The 22,789-nt window shown below is 49.0% G+C and overlaps 1 protein-coding gene across 3 annotated transcripts; it reads left to right on the forward strand.

Moving 5' to 3' along the window:
- Positions 1 to 48: 48 nt before the first annotated feature.
- Positions 49 to 21,951, forward strand: KLHDC3 (kelch domain containing 3). Of its 3 annotated transcripts, none has more exons than XM_030448548.1 (11): positions 49 to 321; positions 7,147 to 7,382; positions 9,636 to 9,812; positions 11,883 to 11,998; positions 13,428 to 13,499; positions 13,740 to 13,953; positions 14,241 to 14,327; positions 15,533 to 15,641; positions 20,629 to 20,702; positions 21,033 to 21,111; positions 21,309 to 21,951. In XM_030448548.1, exons 2-11 carry the CDS (start codon positions 7,229 to 7,231, stop codon positions 21,373 to 21,375), a joined length of 1,149 nt encoding a protein of 382 aa, XP_030304408.1. In that variant the 5' UTR covers positions 49 to 321; positions 7,147 to 7,228; the 3' UTR covers positions 21,376 to 21,951. The 3 variants fall into 3 exon arrangements, with proteins under 3 accessions (XP_030304408.1, XP_030304410.1, XP_030304409.1); XM_030448550.1 differs by lacking the exon at positions 49 to 321 and adding an exon at positions 1,430 to 1,576; XM_030448549.1 differs by lacking the exon at positions 49 to 321 and adding an exon at positions 1,662 to 1,701.
- The last annotated feature ends 838 nt before the right edge of the window (positions 21,952 to 22,789 follow it).

A 22,789-nucleotide genomic window follows, 5' to 3' on the forward strand; every position in this document is an offset into this window, starting at 1 on the left:
CGGCGGGGGATGACGGCGGCACGCACCGTCGCTTCCCTCCCCCGGCCTCTTTAGGCGACGCCATATCGTGCCTGACCGCGGTGTGGTCGGGCCCGGGGCGGGGCACAGTACGGCACGAACGAAGGCACCACCCCGGAGGGGCGGGGGGCCCTGGCCCGGCACCCTCAGAGGGGCCCTGCGGGGCCGTGTCAGGTCGTGCCTTCCCGGCGAGGGAGGGCGCCCACGGTCCCAAGCGAGCGGGGCGGGGCCGGACTACAAGTCCCAGGGAGAGGCGGGTGTGGCCGTTGGAGCGGGGCTGCCGGTCCACCTTCCCGCCGCCAGGTACGGGGCTGGGGCTGAGAGGGAGCGGGACTAAGAGGCAGAAGCTGTTCGGGCGGGGCGTCCATGCCGCCCTCCCCAAGGCCCCAGCTGTGTCGGGGCTGGGGGCCGGCGGCAGGGCCGGCCGTGGCGGGTGAGGGGACTGGAGCTGCTGCTGAGCCCCTCCGTGAGGGCTGGGCGCGGGGCCCGGGGCCGCCTCCCTCCCCGGTTGCCCTCGGCCGCGGGGTGGGCAGGGCAGGGCCTTCGGGGCCGTTTGGAGGCGCGGGGCGGACCCGAGGGGCCCGTGAGGGGAAGGGGGCGGGCAGCCGACCGACCCTACTCTCCCCTCTCACCGCCGGCGGGTCTCTGCCGGAGAGGCTGCCTTGCTCCTCGCCCTGGCGTAACCACCGCTGCGCCACTTCTCCATCCCTATGGGCTTGTGCCGCTTCAGCACCTTGACGCTTTCATCTCGGGTTGGGGCTTCACGCCTGGTCCTTCCTGGCCCCGTGGGTCAAAGCAGACCAAGGACTGACACAGGTGGGCACTGCGAGCCTGCCCTCGCTCGTCATGGGAGGCCACCCCTGAGGCGCTCCCCGCTCCCCGCCAAAGGCTCTGCCTGGAGGATCCCGGTTTCGGTGTTAACAGCAGGTGCGGAGGGAGAAAACAGTGTGGCTTTGTGTAAAGCAAAAACTGCCACAGTATTTCTCACCTCGGCTTTCCTGAGTCTTTTCCCTCCCTCCCAAGGGCTGCACTTGGCAAGGTAGAAACAGCTTGACGGTGGCTAGGGACCGAGACAAATTCCTGGCAGGGAACCAGGAATGATCAAGGAGTTATCTCCAAAACTTACACCCGCTCTGTAGAGAAGCAGCAGCAGCAGGGCCTGGGAGGAAAGGTGACAAAGAAGAATTAAGCTCAGTGAGTGCAGGATCTAGGTTGGGCCTTGGGCAAAAGCAAGTCGGCAGTGTGCAAAATATCTGGGCAAAAATATGGAGGCTGTGCTGCTGTCCGCAGGGAGGGACACTGGAATAAATTTCTGTCAGTGCAGCGTGGTCTGTGATTCCCATGTCTAACACGAGCTTCCAGATGGGTCTCGGTTAACAAGCTCAGGGGCGGTTCTAGCACCGTCTCGTTTACTGGTGCTGGAATTGTGTTCTGAGTGTCCAAGCTGCTGAATGTGCCAGCTTGCAATTTCACACTGCCTTAGCACAAACGGTCAAAGCATCAGATAAATGTCAAGCGTGAGTGAAGAAAGCGGGTTGTTCTCATGCTATCTCTAACAGTAAGTTGGATGTGCTTGAAATAGAACTGTATATATGGACTGCCATGAGCTGGTTGGGCTATTTTAAGTATTACTAAACCTTGCGGCTGGCATCTTTTGGGAGAGGAGACTGAGGCAGACACAAGGTAGGATTTGCTCTCTGGAGGGACTTTGCAGGAAAAGGAGGCTGCTCTGCTTGGGATGGTGGTGTAATTCTGGGGGTGACAGAGTGAACCCTGGAAAATCCGGAGAGATTCCTGATGGGTCTCTCCCCCTTGTTGTGGGAATTGACTACAGCAAGGCTAATCTGAGCAGCTTTCAGAAATGGCTCTAGGTTTCTTTCTGTGTCTGTAGAGGAATGAGGCAACCCAGTGAACTCTCTTAGAAAAAAAAAGTCTATCCAAGGGTATAAATTTTTGTTCCAAAATTATGATCTGTCTGCTGTGTTTCGAGATGGTCATTGGCTTTTTATCTCAAATGAAATATTTTCATAGTTAATTGTAGAGATTGGAAATAGAAATTTTAAAAAGCAAACAGAAAACCAGCTGAGAAATCTGATTTTAAAAAACCATGATTACTCTTTTTTAATTACTGTATTTTCTGCCTATGCCACTTTGCTAAAGTCACTACAGCAGTTTGTAAGGTATACTAGTGAGCAGTTATATAAGTGATGTTTCTGGTGATATCAGATGGCCATATGCTGGGTTGGTAGACTCTTGTTAGGCGTAAGCTGTGGCAGTTAGGATGAAGGTTGTTTCAGGCATTGTGGGCATCTTCAGACAACAGCACAGCCAAAGATTTGAGAGTTTTGTCTCTAGGTGCTATATTGGAAGAATGCAGAGTTGATTTAAAATCTGGTTGTTTCCTTGCTTAGCAGTGAAATGCTCCAGGTGAACTGCTGTGCTCCCTTTGCTGGATGTAAGTGCTGCCAAAGAGCAAGGGAGGTGTTGAAGGATGTCCATAGCAATTTCTCTGCTGACAGACTTGTCAGTTTCCACTTGTGGTCAAGTGTCACTCCTAGCAGCAGTGACACAGCCAGTCTGCAGTCACCCCACAGCTGTGGCTGCACCACTTCATCTGAAAGTGTGTGCCTGAGCTTGTGGTGCTGCTTGCCAGTCATTGGTGGGCTTAGGTGCTTCTGTGGGACCACAGCAGGTAATTTTGTGCACTTTTAAATTTTAACCTCCCTGTGTTTAGAAGCACAGGAACAACTCATTGCCATGCTCACTTAATTTCCAACATTATCGTCATCAGGTACCTCAACAGTAGGGGAGGTGTAACCTGATTCTTAGAAATATTCATATTCTGGTAATTAGTGACAGGACCTGCCAGGGTTACTATACAAATTTCTTTGTTTTCTTCATGCTTGAGTAACTCCGGATAGATTATGCCAGACCAGAGGAATTGTGACGATTGCATGATTGCTGCCTGTGCTAGTGCAAAACAAAGTGAGAAAATATATTAGTTTTGGGGGAGGTGGAGTGGGAGGTGACACGTGTGGGTGGAAGCAAGTGATGGCTTGAACATGTGCCGTGCTGCAAAGGAGACCCTGAGTGTATATATGGTGCTCAGCATGTGTTCAGAATGCACACCCATCTGAGACTGGAAGGCAACCAGAGCTCCCTATTCTAAGGTGACCCAAGCCAGTGGAGCATGTGGAAGTGCAGCTTCTTTGGTTTTGTTTTGTCTAGAAAATATCTACTCCCACTGTGTAAGAAAATAGTGCTTGTTTTGATTAAATTCTTTTTTGGTCTCCCTATAAGTAGATAGTCAGAGTTCCTGGCGATGTTGGGGCACAATTTTATCTGGACATGTTGACTTAGTCGAAGAAGATTTCTCAGACCTTCAGCCAGCTTCTGCTGTGGGCACAGAGGAACTGTGGAGGCTGCTCTAAAAGAGCTGCAGCTCCGGACAGGAGAGGAGTGGCTCAGGAGGATCCAGAAAAGGGACGCACAGTATCTGCATGAATGCCTGTAGAAGGCAACCCCCTTCTCATCCTGCTGTGTTTTGGCAGTAGCAATAGCTTCTGTGATTTATATGTTTCAAGCTTAATTTTTCTGCATCGTTAAAGCCTTTCTTCTGATCCATGATGAGTGATAGTGTCAGTAACAGTTCCTTTGGTTGACTGAAGAGTTGCAAAGCACCTGGTTTGCCTGAGCTGGGACAAGTACCCTCCTGCAGCCAGTGCCCTCTCAGTCCTCTGGTACAACAAATCAATATTTCTGAGTTTTATAGCCTACATCCCAGTAGCTGGTGTCCTACATGAGAAATCACAGAATGCATTTTCTATAACATATTGTTGTATGGTTCCTGTCTCCTACGAGCTGTGCTTTGTGTAATCTTTACAGAAATCTAAGGCACGCTGCCTAATGTGAAGTGTATTGGTGTATTAAGAAGTCCTCACTGGAATTAGGTTGGAAAGTCGTGTATGTCCTCATTTTGTCATATAATTGGAAATCAAAACCTGAAATGGGACTTGACAAGGTGTATAGTTGCAGGACAGAGAAATACCATATTTTAAAACAATGTTAAATTCATATTTGCATGTAGTGCAGAGAGGGGAATTGCAAAGGAGAAAAACTGACTTTGGGGTAGAATACTGTTCGAATTAAACCATTGAAAAAAAATGCAGCAGAGGAGTGAGGCTGGAGCTGGATGCAAAAGCATGGGGAGGGAGGAGTGAGGGGTCCTTGGAAAACAGGGCTGTGTGGCTGTGCAGGGAGGAGAGGGCTATGGACCTTTGTGTGGCAAAAAGGGAGAAAAAGTGCTTGGTGAAGGCAGAAGATGTCACCATTTTGGAATAGGATTGTGCCCAGTGGCAGAAGAAGATGGAGCCTGGCTGAATGTTTTTATTACAGTGTAGAGAAGAGCACTTGGGTTTGGAAAAGCCCTAGCAGCTTGTTAAATTTTATTTATCCATTTGGCTTTTATTGTATGATCCTGTAAGGATCGCTTCACGTTTATGATTGTTTTCTTTTCATAAAGTGAATGAGAGTTCCTGCATGCCCTGGGTCTGACTAGTGGCAGGAAGAGGCTTTTCTGGCCAAGATCTGTATTTGCTCTGAAGGTTATCCCCATCACAAGCCAAGGTGAAGTACAGCTGACTTCAAACCTCTCATTCCCACCACCCCCCTCCCTGGGGCCTGCTGCCTGGGAAGGGCTTATCTCTGGAGAAACCTTTCACAGTAATTGTAATCCTAGGAATGTAACCAGCTGAGCCTTGACTTGCTGCCCCTCAGTTGACCAGATTCACTCCTTAGGATGTGCAGCCTTTTAATTCCTGTACACCTGTGACTGATGTTAATGATGAAACAGCTCAGGCAGGGTAGCTGCCTCCTGTTGGAGTGAGAGGACCAGTGTCCTGCTCTGGCAGCAGCGTGCTCCTCAGCACACACCTCAAGTGAAGTCCCAAGGGTGAAGAAGAGTCTGCTGTGCTCCTCCACCCCAGGAGGAACCAAGTGTTCAACTTGGAAGCAAGATTAGTGCTCTTAATCTTCCAGAATCAGGCTCAGTCTGAAGGATGTTGAATATATTGACACTAGTGATAAAGTCCAGTTAAGCTCCTTGAGGAGTCTCCTATAGAATCACTTAACCAAGAAGCAATTTTGAGGAAAATGTTGGTTAGATTTTTCAGTGGTAGCTCACGAGTGAGGCAGGAAACAGATTTAGATATGTGAAGCCTTTAAAATAGCTTAAAAGGTGACTTTGGTCTCCATGGAAACCCATCTATTCTGTAGCTTTGTGGAAGATACAAAAGCTGCTGCCTGGTTTTAAAGAAATCTATAAAACAGTACTTAAAAAAAAAAAAGGACCTGCTAGATCTGAATTTGGGATGGTCCCAGAAATGCAGTGAAGCCTGGCCTGTAGCAGAGAGGGGCTACTCCTGGGCCCTTCTAGAGCAGCTCTGCTGGAGTGAAGCTTGATGTGGCTTTCTGGGTTGCTGACTGCAATTCAGATTGTTCAGATTATGGTGGTTGCCTCGGCAAGAAGCAGCTTTACAGGAGGGACTCCTTGGTCTGCACTCATCTGTTATTAGTGGGACTGCAAGGTGCTCTTTGTTTGGATTTTGCACATGTCCTCTTGCTGTAGCTTTCAGGTACAGAGCATGCTCTGGTTGCCACTCATTTTGGGAATGACGTAAAAAAGAAATAATTAAAAAAAAAATTACTCAAATTTTGCTGAGATTTAGGAGGTTTGGAATGAGGCTGGATGCTTTTGAACTGTTTAGTATGCATGGCTGGAGCTGAACACCTGAGTTTATCTCCATGCCAAGAGTTTCCTTTTGGGTGGCATCCCAGGTGGGGATAAGATGGGAGCATGCAGGTGGGCTGTAGCTGCAGTGATCAGGTTGCTGATGTGCTGTACAGGTGCCTAGTTGTGAGCAGTGGTTCTGCTTGGCTGAGGAGTTGGGGGAGGCTGACTGGAGCAGAGCACCATGGCAGTGTCCCCTCTTGCTGCTCTCTAGCTTCTTCAGAAACTGTAAACAGGAGGAAAGTTCTCCTTGGGAAAAGGCACTACTTTCCAAAAAGAAAAGGAAATGAGAAAAATGTGTACGAATTTTAGTCCTCATTGGAAGACATCTGCAAATTTCTTTGCATTCTGCAAATGCTAAAACTAGACATGGGGTGGGAGTAAGCTGACTGTTTCAAGAAGCTGGAACCAAGCAATAAAAAAAAGAATTTTCATTAGGCTGACTGAAACACCGACATATTTTCTAATGGCTGTTTTTTGGCTGGGGAAAAACTGTTAAAGAATTGAAGTGATCTGCTTTTTTAGAGGCACACAGGCAAGACTGTGCTCCAGATCCTTAGATTGAAAGCAGATCTGCAAAAATTAGAAGTGGTGACCTCTCTAAGAGCTGATCTAAGCCATCTATTTGAAGCGTGAAGCACATCAGGTTTTTAAGTGATCTGAAGTTACAAAATTTTCATGGTTATGCCTGGATTTTGTTGTAGGAGACAAAAGGCCTTATTCTGATAGTTAGCAAAGAACTTTCTCCCCAGTCTAGGGAGTTTCTGTTCTCTCATGGTTAATTAAGCTGGACCCTAGTGGTCAAATCATCAGGTCCAAATGCTGGTAGCTGCAGTCTGCCTCAGTCTCAGGAAGTCAATTGCCTTTTTTGGGGATGGTTCTTTAAGGTTTTTGTTGGGTGTTTGTTTTGGTTTTTTTTAATATTTCTCATGACTGACCTGAAAAGCTCTCTTCCCTCTGACTCAGTTCTTCTCACCTTCCCAACTGGCTCTCATATAGGTTTTCATTCATGTTGACAAATTGTTACACCGGCTGCGTGATGGATACATGACTAGGGGCCGGCTGGGCACACAGCACTTGGCTGCATTTGCCAAAGATGCTTGACTTGGGCAGCCTGTACAACTATCTTGAGGGGTTTTTTGTTTTGTATCTGAGGGCATCTCTGTTTGCTCTTCCAAGTCTTGCTCAGGTTACAATACCTCCCTTATATCTCCCTCCCAAGGGCAGAGTAAAACCATCTCCAGTTGAGTGAGGATACAGCAATGTAACCTTTATAGTTGGCCTTCAAGGAAGACTTGTGAGATGGATCATGTTATTTCAGCATTCTATCTCTGTTGCAGGGCCAGGTGTCATCGTGGTGGCCCAGGAAGCATGCTGCTGTGGTGCTGGGGGCCCTGAAGACTGTCTGGCTTGCAGGGAGGAATGCTACGGTGGGCGGTGCACTTGGAAGGTGGGCCGCGGAGAGTGAACCACGCGGCTGTGGCCGTCGGGCACAAGGTCTATTCCTTTGGTGGATATTGTTCTGGAGAAGACTATGAGACTCTGCGACAGATTGATGTCCATGTTTTTAATGCAGGTAGATATGTCCTTGTGAACAAAAGACTGTATTGCTGGTCTTGGTTAGAAGTTTTCTTGCCCACTGCTGCTTAACCTGTTACACTCTGTAGCAGGTTGTCTGACTCTAATTTCAAAAGAAGCTTTCAGTGTAGATGGCACCATCTTGTGAAGCCCTATATTTCCACCTTCAGGGGCAGGGTACAGAGGAACTTCAGAATGCTGCTAGGATAACAACCCACTGGAGGTAACCAATGGCTCGTTTTGGCCTTTTTCTCTGTGAACACTAACTCAACTAGATGCAGAGAGGTGATGTTTAGCTAGATCAGGTCCCCCATCCAGTTTGCAGCATGCCCATGACCACCTGCCCTGAGTGTGGAAGTGGTAGGGTGGGAGCCAGTACACTCTGTTAAGTCTCCAGGTTTAGACTCCTGCGCTGTTTCCCTGACAACCAGTGCCAGCATAATGGAGTCAACAGAGACACGTGGATAGAATGGAGGCCTTCCCATTTTGGTGGCAGCTATCATGCAGATTTACAACATGGCTTAGCAAAGCAACTGGAGATGGAGCCGGTTGTGTAGGGTAGCCAGTATCTGTCAGGAGGCTGAGCTAGAGCTATGGCTGTGCTGGGAGAAGCTGTATTTTTTCATTCAGTGCTCTTTGAGCTGAAGAGGTATTGAGCTGGTCCATGAAGTATTTTCCTGTAATTTTCCTGCAATTAGGCAGGTGGCTGAAAAACTGCACAGACACTTGGGTGGGTGCAGCTGAACAGAGACAAGTTTTGCAGACCGGACAGCATGTTGAATGCTCTTCTAGCATGCAGGTGACATGTAGACACAGTGAATGCACTCTTCTAAATCTAACTGTGGAGAAAGCTGATTTGTGCAGTACTGGGTAGGGGCATTGGTTACTCAGGACTGCCAGGGTGACCTGCTCACAGTGTAGAGGGGTGTGCAGCTCAGGATCTTGTGAACAAAGACACTCATCTCTGTCTAGGCAGACTGGTCTCTCACACTTAAGGCAGTTCAAATTGTAGCTTGTAAGACGTGCTAGTAGGGCACGTAGAAGCATAATTACTGTGCCCAAGGAATGCTTTTGTATTTTCTTCCCTTCTTACCACACCCAAATATTAAAGGGTCATGATGCTGCAGTCACCATGTGAGAGGTGACACTGGCTTTCCAAGCCCTTGCTCAATTAGGATTGCCAGATTCCAGTGCTAAAGCCAAGATACCAGATTTTTTATTATTTATTTCAATCTTCCTAAGAGAAATGCTGTGTTTTAGTCAGGGAACATCCCATCCAGCTTGAGTTTAGCATAGGCTGTGCTTTCTCAGTGCCCTTTCTGCCACTGGCTCACCTTTTAATATGCCTGATCCTTTTCTTTAGTATTTCAGGGTACTGGAGACTGTCTTCTGTTATATTTTGTGTTATCTCTGTGTTGAAAACAAAACTAGAGACTGTATGTGTTGGTGGAGGGAGGGTGTCTGGGTGCTGTTATGAAATGGCCATGTGAGGCTGACTGTGATGCTTGCACTGTCATTAAACCCTGTCCTACCTGTTAACTGCTCAAGCTGCTGTTGAATGTGACATACAGACTATGAGGAAGGAGAACTTGTAATCACAAGGAACTCCTATTAGTAACACAAGATTAGCAGAGAGAACTGAGGTATGGATGGGGGTAAAGGAGGCAGACGGCTGTCTCATCTAAAAAAAACCAAAACCAAACAAACCCTGTGCCCACAATGCTGATATGTTGCTTTATGTAAACTGCAAGCCCAAATGGTGCCTTCAGGTGTGCTTCCATGCATGTTGCTGCAGTGAATTATTTCTGTGCTGCCCATTCTTTCAGCTCTTGAGTCTCTTCAGAAATGTCACTACCCTGAAGTCGTGTCTGTATTCATTATCACCTCTGCACTTTTTCTTTTCCCTGTCTCCATTTTTGTGTCTGTGCATGCTGTACCTTCACTCACGGTCTAGGCTAAGGCAGAGTGGAAACCTCTTCAGTGTAACTGATGCAGAATACAAACTATTTCTTTCCAAGGTTTTCTGGTCCTCCAGTGCTTTCTCTAGTCTCTCTTGTAGCAGGGGTCTGTATAAAACTGTGCTTCCCTATATCTTAACTAGCTACTACTCAGGGTCAGACACAGCTTTGTCTTGCTTATTAGACTGCTTCTGCACCTTGTCATAGGGGGAAAAGGAGCTGGAAAGGATGGGTGAGACTGAGAACACATAGTGAGCTTAACGTTTGACTTGGGCTCAAACTTGTGCTTTCAGTGTCTCTGCGCTGGATCAAGCTGCCTCCAGTGTGGACAAACAGCCGAGACCATGTGAGAGAGGTGCCCTACATGAGGTATGGGCACTCAGCAGTGCTCATAGATGACATTGTCTACATATGGGGTGGTCGCAACGACACTGAGGGAGCCTGCAACGTGCTTTATGCCTTTGATGTCAGTAAGTTCCAGCTTCTCACTCTTCCTTGTCATAGTTGTTCTTGATGAGACCTTTTCTGTGTCCTGCAGCACTGCTCCCTGACTTCCTTTCCTGTCCTTCAGTCTGTCTCCAAAGTGACAGTCTGGAGGAAACGGTGCTAATGGGGAATTGGTGTACCCGGCTGCTTCAACAGATTTAGAAGGGGAGCAGGGTGGCTGCATACTTGACTGTAAAAAACATTTGAACAGAGATTACTGAGCTTGTCTGATAGTCAAACTGATTTTCATTGTTCTATCAGGTTTTTGTGCCCTCTCTCTCTGATGATAACTACTGTGGCTGAAGGTTGCAGCAAAGAGAGGCTACAGATCTCTGAGATTGTGGTTCCTCTCCAGGGTAGTCCTTTCTGAAACTGTGAAGGATAATGAGGAATAAAACACAGAGTTGGTCAGGGACAGGATGGCAAAATAAGGGAAGGTGTGTACCTGGATTCCAGAGGCAAATCCATCTAAATACTGAACCCTAACTGGCTTGCTGGACTTCCAGGGAAACAGCTTGCTCTGTTGCTTGGTCATGGGTTCCTTTCTTCAGCAAAAAATGTCTCACAGCTTGGAGCTGCTCTCTGGCCACAGGGTTTCCCCCTTCCTCTGACACATGCAGCTGGGAAGCCACCAGTAAACCTCTGCCTTTGTAGAGGCCTGGTAGTGGGACCTGCCTGGTCTCCCCAGCTTCAGCACTTCAGCATTAAGTGAAAATTAACAGAAAGGTCAGACTTCAGTCCTGGTCAGAACCCTGTGCAGTTGTCTATATGCTGTGCCTCTCCCCTGCCAATCTTGGAAAGTGAGGCTGGCAGTTGCAGTTCTGTTGTCTGTGGTGAAAGTCCCACTAGAAATTGCATCAGACTGGATAAAGTCCTGTCTGAGTGCAATTTTGTCCCCCGTGGTGCCGAGCAGATCACAAGCCAAGGTCTGTTCCATCTCAAATTAGACATGTTGCACTTGGGTGAGCTCTTGCTGCTACCACGTAACCGGGCTTAGAAGCAGCACTGTGAAGTAAAAGAACTTGATAGCTGCCGCAGCTTTCTCACTAGAGGCTGTCCAGGGATTCTGATGACCTTGCATACCCCTTTGTGTGGTTCCAGCTGGAACCAAGGTGGATAGTTGTGGCTGCAGGCCAAGTTCAGTTATCCTCGTGAGGAATATTGCTTTGGCTCCAGTGTTACCACTTCCTGAAATAAGCACTGCTCTTGGCAGCTCGCAGCAGTTAAGGAGGATGGGGGGAATGTCTCCTGATGCCTCAAGGCTTATCTGTGCCTCTCTGGGCTCTTGGGGACAGGTGCCTGTTTACGCTTGGCAGTGAGTTACTGGCTTGGCTCCATCTTGCTCTGGCATGGAGAACAGCTCTGGCTGGATTTAAAGTGCTCCTCTAAATTAAGCCAACCCCTGGAGTATGCAGGGGAAGAGGCAAAATCTGGCTAGTACAGGCTCATGGGGAGCAGTGTGAAGGGAACCATGATGGTGAGAAAGGCTCCCCTTGAAGAGGGGATGAGAAGATAACAAGAGGAGCAGATCAGATAGAGGGAGCTGCACTGCAGAGGTGGAGGTGTGTACAGTAGCTCTGCTGACATGGTGTGATTAGGTGACTTCTGCCTGGATTTGAGAGCTGTTTTTCTTTGGTCAGCTACCCAGCATCTCCACGCCCTGAGGTCAGTTGGGCCACTTAACATTATTGCTTCACTTTAATTGGAACTGCAAATGCAGAGTTGATAGGTGACTGACAAGTAGGTTTTGCAAGAAATTCAATAAAGATAACATTGCTCAAGCAGTGTTGTACTATTTACTTAAAATGAGTGTTTGTCAGGTTCAGCAGAGTCTGAAGCCATGCCCAGGGTCTGAGAGCTCTGCTACTGTTCCCCTCTGTGGAGGCTCAAGCAGGTAGCCCTGCCTGAAGAGCCTTGTAGCCTCTCCAGAGAAGTAGGTACTGTGTTTGAAAGAGGGAAGGATTTCTGTCTTAAAAGTGAAGAACAGTAGTAAAGAGCTGTCCCATCCCAACATCTACTGTGTTTTCTTAGTGCTGCCTCCTGTTTTGTTTCAGACACGCACAAGTGGTTCACGCCAAAGGTGTCTGGAATGGTCCCAGGAGCAAGAGATGGGCACTCAGCTTGTGTCCTGGCAAAAAGCATGTTTATCTTTGGAGGCTACGAACAGCTGGTGAGTAATCTCTGTAACTTGTTGTTTGGCTATCCATTGGGAAAGAGGGTGTTCCTATGGAGGACATGAGTAGAGGCAGGATAGAGGGACCTATTTGTGTGCATAGTTGCTTTCATTTTGTAACTCAACGAAGTTATGGCATTATTACCCAAGTTATGGTCATGGTTATTTTGCAGAGATGATGGTTGGAAAGTAGTCCTAAAAAAAATTGTGGGGCTTTTTTCCTCCCCAAAACATTATAGATATATAGAGGTAAACCCGAATATGTTTTTGTTTTTGTGGTTTTTCCTAGGTCATTTGTCAGCCAAATCTAGATAGATAAATATGCAGCATTTTTAATAAATACATATTGAGGTATATTTATTTTACATAGGCTGAGAAATGAGCCAGAATCACAGAATTCACAGTTGGAAAAGACCTCTTAAGATCACCACATTTAACTGTCAACACTCCCAAAAAAACAACGAACCAACAAAACAAACAAAAGAACCCCTTCATGCCCATGTTGTCCCTTTCCAATATCTGCACACCTGCTCTCACATCTTGCTGATTATCTCCAGCAAACACTTGCCCTCCCATTAAGAATACCTTGAGCCAAAGGTCACCCTGTGCTGTCAGTGTGCCAAATGCTCCTTTGAACAAATCCTTACTTAAGGATTACAAATCCAGCTTAAGAAGTGGATAAATGTCACTTCAGCCTAACTCCAGGTTCCCTAAGAGCTGTGCGAATTCATGGCAGATTTTTATTTGGAAGAAAGGTGGGGTTCTGTTACAGCAGTCCTTGGGTTATTCCCCTCTGAGGACAGGAGTGTGCCAAATCCATGCCTTTGAATACAACAGTGGGAGCAGTTCAAATGAGGCACTTGAAATTGGTTTTAACCAAGGCCAAAAAAGTGTGTAGCTGTCTCACTGCTATCTCCTCTGCCTGGAGGAGCAGGGGTCTGTGCTGTCTGTCTGCATGCAGGCTCTTCCAGGAAGCTAGCTGCAGACAGGTGCTGCAGGATCCTCAGACCACCAAGTGCATTTTCTCCTGGATGTTTGGTTTCCTGGAAGTAATCTTAGCTTCTGCCTCTCATTGGGTGACCTTAGCAGAGCCAATTTGACTGTCCCATTAGTGCCCCTTTCTTCTGTGGCTGCATGAAGTGGCAGTAGGGTTCTGCTGTGAATGTTTGTATTGTGTGCAGGGCAGCCTTGGGGGAAGGAATGAATGGGAAACATGGGAAAGCTGCAGGGAGAGACAGGACACTTTTAAGGAGAAATGGGCCTTGCTTCCCTCTTGTTAAGTGATAAGTGTGCTGCCTATCCTGACATTTTGGAGCAAGCACAATGTCTCTTAGGAAGCACTGACTCCAAAAGGATGCTCCAGGAATGTGGGGCCAAATGTGATCTGGCTTCTCAGTTGTGACCAGGCTTCCATGCTGTCTTCCAGGCTGACTGCTTTTCCAACGATATCCATAAATTGGACACCACAAACATGATGTGGACCTTAATTTCTGCTAAGGTCAGTGTCTGCTTTTCATGCTGGTTTGTGGAGGAAGTCTCACATCTGCCATTCTCTGTGGCAGCTGCTCACACTTGTTTCACAGCTTCTGTATAGTGTGGCTGGTATCTGCAAAAGGGGAATTTCTCTAGGAGAGGGCAGCTCCCTTGACTTCCCCATCTCTTGACTCCCCCAAGATGTGTCATCTCCCTGAGCAATCTGCATTCTTTCTCTTTTCCTGTTTTTACTTTGTCCCTCCAGGGTACACCAGCTCGCTGGAGAGACTTCCATTCAGCTACCATCATAGGAACAAAGATGTATGTATTTGGTGGCAGAGCTGATCGTTTTGGACCATTTCACTCCAACAATGAGATCTACTGTAACCGGATTAAAGTATTTGATACAGAAACAAATTCCTGGCTGGACTCTCCTCCAACTCCAGTACTCCCTGAAGGCCGTCGGAGCCATTCGGCATGTGAGTGTGGGTCTGCTGAGAGAGAAGGACAATAGAAGGAAATTCCTGGCTGCATCAGTCAGGGTGTCTGGTCTCCTAGGTGGAGATGTGGGGGTACAAGGGGTGCATAGAGCCTGTTCTGTGGAAGGATGCCACCCACTGAAAAGCCTTGCACATAGCTCTGCACAGGAAGGTGGTGAAAGCAAAAGTGGATAACCAGCACCACTTTGCTTTGTGTCTGATGTTAGGGCAGTGACCTGCTGGGCACTGTGTTGGGTGGCACACTGATATCTGTGCTTTCCCCACAGTCAGCTACAACGGGGAGCTATATGTATTTGGTGGCTACAACGCACGGCTGAACAGACACTTCCACGATCTCTGGAAATTCAACCCAGGTATTTGTGCTTTTAACTTGTTACAGTGAGAGTGCTTAAGGTCCTCAAGTGTGTGAGTGCTCCTCTCAGGTGTGTGAGTGCTCCGATGAGGATACTCTCCAAGGAAAAGGAGTCTGTGTGTGGGGAAACGGCTCTTCTGACAGGAACTTGTCACTGTGCCCTGTTCCTCCTCAGACTGTCACCAAGTTTCAGTTAGAAAGTGGAAAATACTGTTGAAAGACACAGCTAATGAAAGGGTGGGTGGCAAAACATTGTCTTGTTTTTAGATATGCAGGAGTATTGGCAGAAAAGAAGATATAGGAAAAAAACGGAGTTAGAACGAGAGATTGTAGCTGGGGAAACAGCTCAACTTGAGCTGCAGCATCACCATACCATGGTCTTTTGGCACCAAATCAAGCTGTGCAGCAGAAGGGGTGTTTCTTAAGCTGGTACCCTGAAAATCAGTCAACTCTGAGATGTTTTGGAGTTTTTAGTCCTCAGGCAGGCACTTTTCACAGTCCATTACACTTATTTTGTTTGCTAATTGCTTTGCACAGTAAAGGTACTTGAGAGCAGCCAATTTGGTGCTTCCCAGGCTGACCTATGAGCTAGTGGGAGAGAGTTCCTGAAGGTTTTGATGCTGTGCATTTGTGATTAATCACCCTCCAGCATCCTTGCCACAGAGAGCAGCAAGAACAAAGGCTATATTCACCATCTGGTTCGGTTCCCCTTGCTCCTACAAGCAGGCTATCCCATCAGTCTCTAGTTTTAGGATGCTCTGCATTCAGGGTGGCTGCCAGCAGATGGAGCTTGTTCCTGGGTATTCCTCCAGAGCTTTACGGTGACAGGGTGCTGAGGAAAGGAGGCTGCCTGCCTGCCTTGTCCTGGATGGAGCTCTGCCCTGTACAGCTCCCTCTGATGTCCAGCCTGATGCTGTGGCAGCCTGCGGGTCCTGGCACTATGCATGTCAAAGGACTGAATCTGCAGGCAGAGCTCCAGGGCTGTGCCTGTCATCTAAGTGACACTTCAGTAGTAACCTCATAGAAGTACATAATTTTGCTGCTAGTGAGAAGAGGTGGACAGGGAAGATGAATATTGGCTAGCTGTTGTCTGAGGGGCAGTGGGCCTCCAGTTTTGATGTGATCTGTTTAAATCCATAGCCTGCTTGTACCCGGGTCTTGGCCAGGCTCTTCTGATAATCTGGTGTACCCTTTTCCACCCTTTAGTTTCTCTTTCTTGGAGGAAGATTGAGCCCAAGGGTAAAGGCCCATGTCCTCGACGCCGGCAGTGCTGCTGCAGAGTGGGGGACAAAATCATTCTTTTTGGAGGCACCAGGTGAGTTGTGTTGGGTGGCTCTGTGAGAGGGTTTGCCATTCCCTTAAGCACAGTGTCCCACCACACCCTGCCCCATGCTGCAGTCAGACACACTTCAGAGGCACATGGCAACTGTCCTTCAGCCTTACAAATGCAAGAAATCATGTAGACCAGGGCTTCTCTGGAAAAAGGCTGAGGAGGAGATTGAAGATGTTGTGTAAGCTTGTAAAGTAGCTGATAACTAACCTTCTTGTACAAGTAAAGGCAGAAGTATGTAAGATGCTGTTCAAGAAAGGTTGTGCAGTGGGTGGACTTTCTGTGAAATAGGTGGTGGGGAGAAAGGAGGAGATCCTGACATCAGAAGGACTGGATGTATCCCAATCTGCTGTGCTGCAGCAGACCTCAGACTTACTTATCCTCCCTTATGTGTTTTCCTGCTTCTCCCACCAGAGTTTCTTTCTTCCACTGACAAGTGTGGTGTCTTCAAACCTGCAGTGGGATGTCAACTGAGTTGAGAGCTGTTTGAGGAGCCCACACACAACAAAGCATCATCCCCTTCTGTGCCAGTGTTCCCTAAGAAAATTTCCATTCACAAAAGGGGCCTGGTGTTAAGGATTTGTTTGTCAAACACTGGAAGTGATGCTGTCAGGGTGCAGGGCAGCTGGATGTGGCCAAGAGCCTTAACAGCTGCTGAAAGAAAGGAAGTGGATCATCACCAGGACACACTCTGTGCTGTCTGGAATGACAAATTACAGCTCTGGCATACAGGCCTGTTTGCTAGCGTCTACCTTGCAGAGACATCTAAAATTATTTCAGCCCTCAACATGGTTTAGAAAGCCTTGGGGCTTTCTCTGCCACACTGGCAATGGTTTTCCGGGGATACTTCTGAAGATAGGCTAGAGCAGAAGGCAAGGCAGGGAGGGTTCTGCTAGTGAGCTGACTATACTAGTGTGATGGTATGAAGGGCTTTCAGGCCCCAGGGGTGCTGGGGATGTGTGCTTAGTTGTAGGATGTTTGTGTAGATATGAGGGAGTGCTCAGTGTAGGTGAGTTGTGCAGAAGGATTGGTAGGACTTGATGGTAGTTTTGGATGCTCTCAAATGCTACCAGTGTGGATTTGTGTAACAGCAGCCCCTGCACTCTTGATTCTAAACCTAGCCACTCCTAGACTCCTAGGAAATGCTAGCAAACCATAAAAAATTTAACACCAACTTTTGGAGTTTGGTCAACCTCTGCCAGTGCTTTGTCTTCTCCACTGAATGACTTCAGTATTCAACTTGTTTCGTAATCCAGATTCAACCTGAACACAGGACAGTTCAGCAGTACTAGGTTGGGATAGGAAGAATTGTTGGTGGCCAGGAATGCAGCTTGCTTGGGGGGGAGGGAGGGTCTTGCAGGCTGGGGAAGGGGGAGACAGGCAGGGGGATGGGGACTGTGCTCACTTCCTGTAGCAGTTATCAGGTGTATTCTGGAGCTCCCTGGCGAGAGATAAGAAGTTTTCCAGGAAGTCATTGTAATGGAGAACTCCCTGTGGTCTGCCTGCTGACCTGTGCCCCCCTGCCCAGGAAGGGAGGGGGATGGGGGGAAGCACAGCACAAGGATCCATCAGGGCTCCTTGGAGGATGAGCCAGCAGGCTCAGCTTGCTAGGCTGCAGCACTTGTGGACAGGTCTTGTGTCCTGCATTCCCTTGTAGAATTCACTGTAGACTTTTCAAGAGGCACATCTGCAGGTTGCCTGCTCCTGCAGCATCCAACTATTTAGTCGCTTTCTTTGTTCTTCTTTTAGTTTGTTTATTTCTAGTCCTGCCCAGAGCCTGGTCTTTTTGAACCCACATGGTCTCTCACATGGCCAGCAGCAACCCTGTCATTTGTGTCCCGTTTAAGTGACCAGGAAGTCATGTAGCACTAAACTATTTCTATTAGCTATGTCACAGTTTTGGTGCTGGTCTGGTTTCTTCCCAAACCCACCAGCACTTCAGCATGCAGAGACGATGCACAAGGGAAACAAGGAGGAGAGGGAATGATACAAAACAGAGTTTAGCTGAGCAGATACCTATCCAGGTTTGGCTGAGTTTTTCATGACAAGGCTTAGAAATGCCCAGTTCTGATGCAGGAGCAGGGACTCTCACTGGGTGCTTGGTGCAGGACCCAAGAGCATTCACCAACACACCAAGTTGCATTGCTGCTGGTGTGTGCAGTTTTGCTGAGCTCTGGCAGAAGGGTGCCCTGTTGTCTGGGAGTTGCTTCTCTCCTGGTCTTGAACTCCAGGCTTTCCTTAGCTGCTTGCAATTTGGTGATTAAAACCACAGACTGGTGCCTGCTGGCTTGTCTTTGAAAGATAAGGGATGGTCTCGGGTTTCCTGTGATGTGGATGTGAGATTAGATTGGGGTGTGGTGAGTGTGGAGGGATGGAATTAAAAGGGCCCTTGCCTGTATCTGGGCAGCTGGGACCCATCAGCAGTAGATCCTCTCTGCCAGTAGTGTGATGTGCCCTGCAGTTTGTGCTGTGGGTATGGGAACCTGGAAGGAGCAGGTACTGTCTCATGAGAAGTGAAGCTTAGTGGGTTATAGGTGGGAAAGAAAAGTGACTCTGAGGTGAGAAGTCACTGTAGGAGTTCCCAATTAAGCAGTGAGGACATGCTAAATTGCCTTGTCACAAACCAAAGCAGTACTTAGAACACCTTTTCATTCTTTCAAATTCTCCAAATGACCATCAGCCATGGGAGTGCTTTCCCCTGGTCCAAGCACAAATGTTCCATCACAGGCTGGCCTCTGTGCTAGGGGATGCAGCAACCAGTCTCTCAGGTGCTTTAACTGTTCCATCAAGACTGCAGAGGCAAAGAACCATAGGTGAGGCTGTTCCCCAAAAAAGCCTCAGGCCATAGTTCCTTACTAGCATTCCAGGACTAACATCAGGGAGTATCAGCTTAAAATGACTGCTGCACTGATCAGTGCCTGGTGTGTACTCATAGTCTTCTGAAATGCTGTCTCCATTTTGGTACTGCCAGGCAGCAGTGGCTGGAGCCCACAGTGCTTCCTACAGGCAGACTGAGAAATGTCTGAGCTTCCACTCCCATGCAGATGTTTCCTAGCAGCTTTCTCTACACTTCTCTTGCAACATCTCAATGGTTGCGCTGAAATAATTGCAATAGATCTTAACTGCAATTAAAAAACCCTTGTGTTTTGTGCTCGGTACACAACTTCAGCTCATGCAGCAGAACTCAGAAGCAGTCCAGCTGCTGGCCTTGTCAAAGGAATGTGAGCTCAGAAAATTAAATGTTCTCTGGCCTGCAGGTTGCTAACCTGTGAGCTTCTGCTGGAGCGTTTCTGCTAATGCAGCAGGTTCACATGGCTGTTATGGACAAAGAGGGAAAGCACTGCCACTAAGCCAGGTGAAGACCTCGGCATCTGCTTCAGGTGCTTATTCTCTGCTGCTGCCTTCAGTTCTCTGCAGAAAAAGTTGAACTTGTGCAGAGCACCTTTCATATTGTCCTCAGAGAAAGCATCTTGGCTTATCTCACTCTGGCCCATGGCAGTGCTAAGGCAGTGTGGTACAGTGTGTGCTACCTCTGTTCCCTGCAGCATCAGTGCTCCTGAGAGCTTATAGACAGGAGGATCTAGCTCACAGCTTTCCATGGCATGGCTCATGAGTAACATGGCACTCTGCAGATGCTCCATGCAGCCCTGGGAAGCTAGAAGTGAGGTGAGCAGGGAGATCACAGCAGTTGCCTGCAGCATATGGCTCCTTTTGTTGTCTTTTCAGGTTGTAGAAAATTCGAATGGCCACTAGCTACTTGCTGAGTCTGCCACCATCTCTGGAGACAGGTCATGGCTACCATGATCTGCAGCCCTGCAGCACAACTAGAGCACTTTGCAAAAAGTCCTCTTGGGCTTCCAGCTTACCTACCTCACTGGGGACTCCAGTACAGGTTTTTGGACATTGTACTGTGACATTATGTGCTGCTTGATTCTTCCTAGATCAGATGCTTGTCTGATGTCTTTGTACTTCCCATTGCATGCCTCCTCCCTTGGCCATGAGATGAAGCTGGCCTGAGGTCTGTAAAAAGACACAGTATGGACTGTGTCCTACTGCCATATGTGTTGAGGCCAGGTAGGGATGGGCTGATCCTTGCCTGCCCAGGAAGCTTGATCTGTATGTGTTTACTAACATGTTACTAAGGCAGCCTTCTGTGATACAGTATTGTGGTAAAGCTGTCTAGTCTCCAACAGAGATGGGTTTTCTAGGTGATGCCATCCTGCCTGTCCTACCTGCTGTGGGGCAGCCCATGGAGCCTGTTTATCACCCAAAGAGCAGGACAGGTGTTAGTGCTAACACAGATGCCTTCTGCAGCCTGCTAAGAGTTGCCCTCAGCATTGTTGCAGGGCTCAGCTTTGCCTCACTTAAGTGGAGCTCTTTGAAGAGTCAGATCCACTGGAATTGCTGAGCAAATAGAGCCCTGAAACAAACCTCCAGCACCCTCCTGAGGTGGTGGGTGCCACAGTTCTGGGGGAGGCCCAGTAGTTGAGGAGCAGCTTGGGAGGTACCTGGGGAAGGAAGAGAGTGAAAGAGCCAGAGGCCAGTCAGTGTACAAGGAGGGAAGAGGGATGCTCCCTGCATAGTGAGACCTGTGCTTGGAGGTACGGCAAAGTAACAGATGCAGGCAAGGTGAGGGGGAGGCTCACAGCTGGCATCACTGTGGCTGTGTGCAAGGACTCCCCTTTCCCTGCTATGGCTTGCAGAGGAGTGTGTGTTCCTGCCCAACTGCTGGAGCTGGGGTTGCCAGGCAGCTCTGGCTCTGTGCAGCTCTGCCTACCCTGTGATGAGGTGAGAGGATAATGACTTAAGGTGCTGCAGGGGAAAGCAAAAGGACAGGAGGGATTAGAAGGTCCCTGCATGGGGCAGGCAGACCAGGAATGGTCCTGGACTTGCTCAGCCCTTGGGAAGCCCAAGGGACTGTAACTGATGTACAGGCATTTTGACACTGACACACTTTCCTTGGCTTCCACAGCCCATCTCCAGAGGAGGGAATGGGTGATGAATTTGACCTGATGGATCACTCGGATCTCTACATCCTTGACTTCAGTACGTGAGCAACCCTTGCCCAGCTTGTGCTGCTAACCACAAGGTGACCTGTGAGCAAGCCTTGCTGTGAAGCACCATACTGTGGCCTACATGGCTCCAGGTGCCTACCTCTCTGAGCCAGGCAGTTGCCTCTGGCTGGTGTATATGGCTTAAAGCAGACAAGCCAGAAATGCAACTGTGCTTTTAGACCCAAGTTGAGCTTGTGGCTCTTCATGCACTCCTTTCACACAGACTTCAGTTTCCTATGGCACTGACAGCATGATGCGGGGACCTCCAAGCCCCATAGAGCCCAGATGAGGACCTCTGTAGCTAACTGCCCTCTTTCCACAGGCCCCAGTCTAAAGACTCTGTGTAAGCTAGCAGTGATTCAGTACAGCCTGGACCAGTCCGGCCTTCCCCATGACATCAGGTACTGCCTTGCTGGGAAGTCACCCCATGGGTGTACTGCCTCCTTGGGATGCTCCAGACCTGGCTGAGGGCTGCCTGTGCAGCTTCAGGGTGGGCTGGGCTGGAGACCACAGCTGAGGCTGGCATGCAGCAGGAGCTGCTTCAGCCCTGGGCATTGTGTTTGTGCCATCTCTCAGTGTATCTCCTGGTGTATTACAGATGGGAGCTCTCTGCCATGACGACAAACAGCACCATCAGCCGCCCCATCGTCTCTTCTCAGGGCTGACACCGGCTCGTCCCTCTACCACCCCGCCCTCGCCTCTCCACATACTGATCTCTTGCTCCACTGCCTGCATGAGTTTTTAGCCCTTTCAAATGAGGAACATGTGAGCTCAGTTTGTCTTGCCCTAGCCAGACCTCCCTCTGTTGTTGACATCTTTTGGGCAGCATGAGTGTGCAGGCAGAACAGGCTGCCAGGGAAGAAATCTGCTCACCCCAGCAGCACAATTGTGAACCCTCCTCCTTGCTGATGGCTCCAGTACCTCTGCCTTCCTTCTCCTTGCCCCTGGAGCTGCAGCTGTGCTGACCTGGTCCCCCGCCATCTTCCAAGGGCCTGAATCAAATCCTACCACCAGCCACAGCCCCAGGACTGCCCTGGGTTATGAACTGTTCCTGCACTGCCTAGAGAGAGCAGGAACTTCCACACCTGCACCCACCAGTGCTGACCAGCTTCCTGGCTCTGGATGGCAAGCTCCAGCCCTGAGCTTAGCCTGATGTGGGGAGCCTGGGCCCAGCTGGATCCTCTGCCCGGCTCCTGTTGTAAAATAGCAACTAGCAGGAGTTTTATAAAAGTTGAAGCAGATGTGGTTTCTTCTGCTTTGTGTGTCGCAGCAGGCACAATGGGGGGAGAGAAGGTGTGGGAGGGACGTGTGGTGGCTGTGACTGGTGTGAGCTGCAGCCCTGGCTGGGTGGGAGGAGGGGACACCTGCCTCCTGCTGGGGACTGTTAAGGCCTTCAAAGAGGCAGGGAGGAAAATGGTCCACATCTCCTGTGCTGTGCTGCCTCAGGAAGGCAGGTGCCCCACAGTGCCCTGCCCCAGGGAGGGATGTCTGGGGCAGCCTTTCCAGGCAGGCCAGAAGTCTGTGCCCATTCCCCTTTCTGTGGAGATCACATATCTGAAATGAAGAGGAGCTCCTGCAGCAACTGTAGTAGAGCTAAAACAGGGAAAGCGAGGGAAGTGCTCAGGGTATTCCCTGGGATGAAGTCACAGGGCAGCTGAGAGATGGTGGTGGCTGTTTGCCAGGAACAGGTGGCAGAGGGCCCTGACTGGCATGTGCCCAGGGTCAAGTACTGCTCAAACAGCAACATGGATTTGCAGAGGTGTCTGGGTTCCTCAGTCTGTGGGAAGTAGCCCCTATGGCTGCAACAAAGCAGCCTCGAGGGGCATGAGAGATGAAAATCCCATGGCAAGAGAACAGAAGGCAACATAATTGTGACAAGAGCTTGTTCTTTGCATGCTGGCAACACTTCACTGTGGTGAGTGATGAGCATCAAGGGCAGGGCTGAGGCCTGAAGGGAGCTAGTGTGTGCTGACAGCATATCTCACTTAGGGAGAGCACCCTCAGCTTGGGCTCCTACTTTATGATCCCTGGCACCTGCAGGTTACCTGTGATGGTTTGTGGGCATCTCCCATGCATGGT

This window comes from Calypte anna, chromosome 3 (genome assembly GCF_003957555.1).
Source record: "Calypte anna isolate BGI_N300 chromosome 3, bCalAnn1_v1.p, whole genome shotgun sequence".
Lineage (NCBI taxonomy): Eukaryota > Metazoa > Chordata > Aves > Apodiformes > Trochilidae > Calypte > Calypte anna.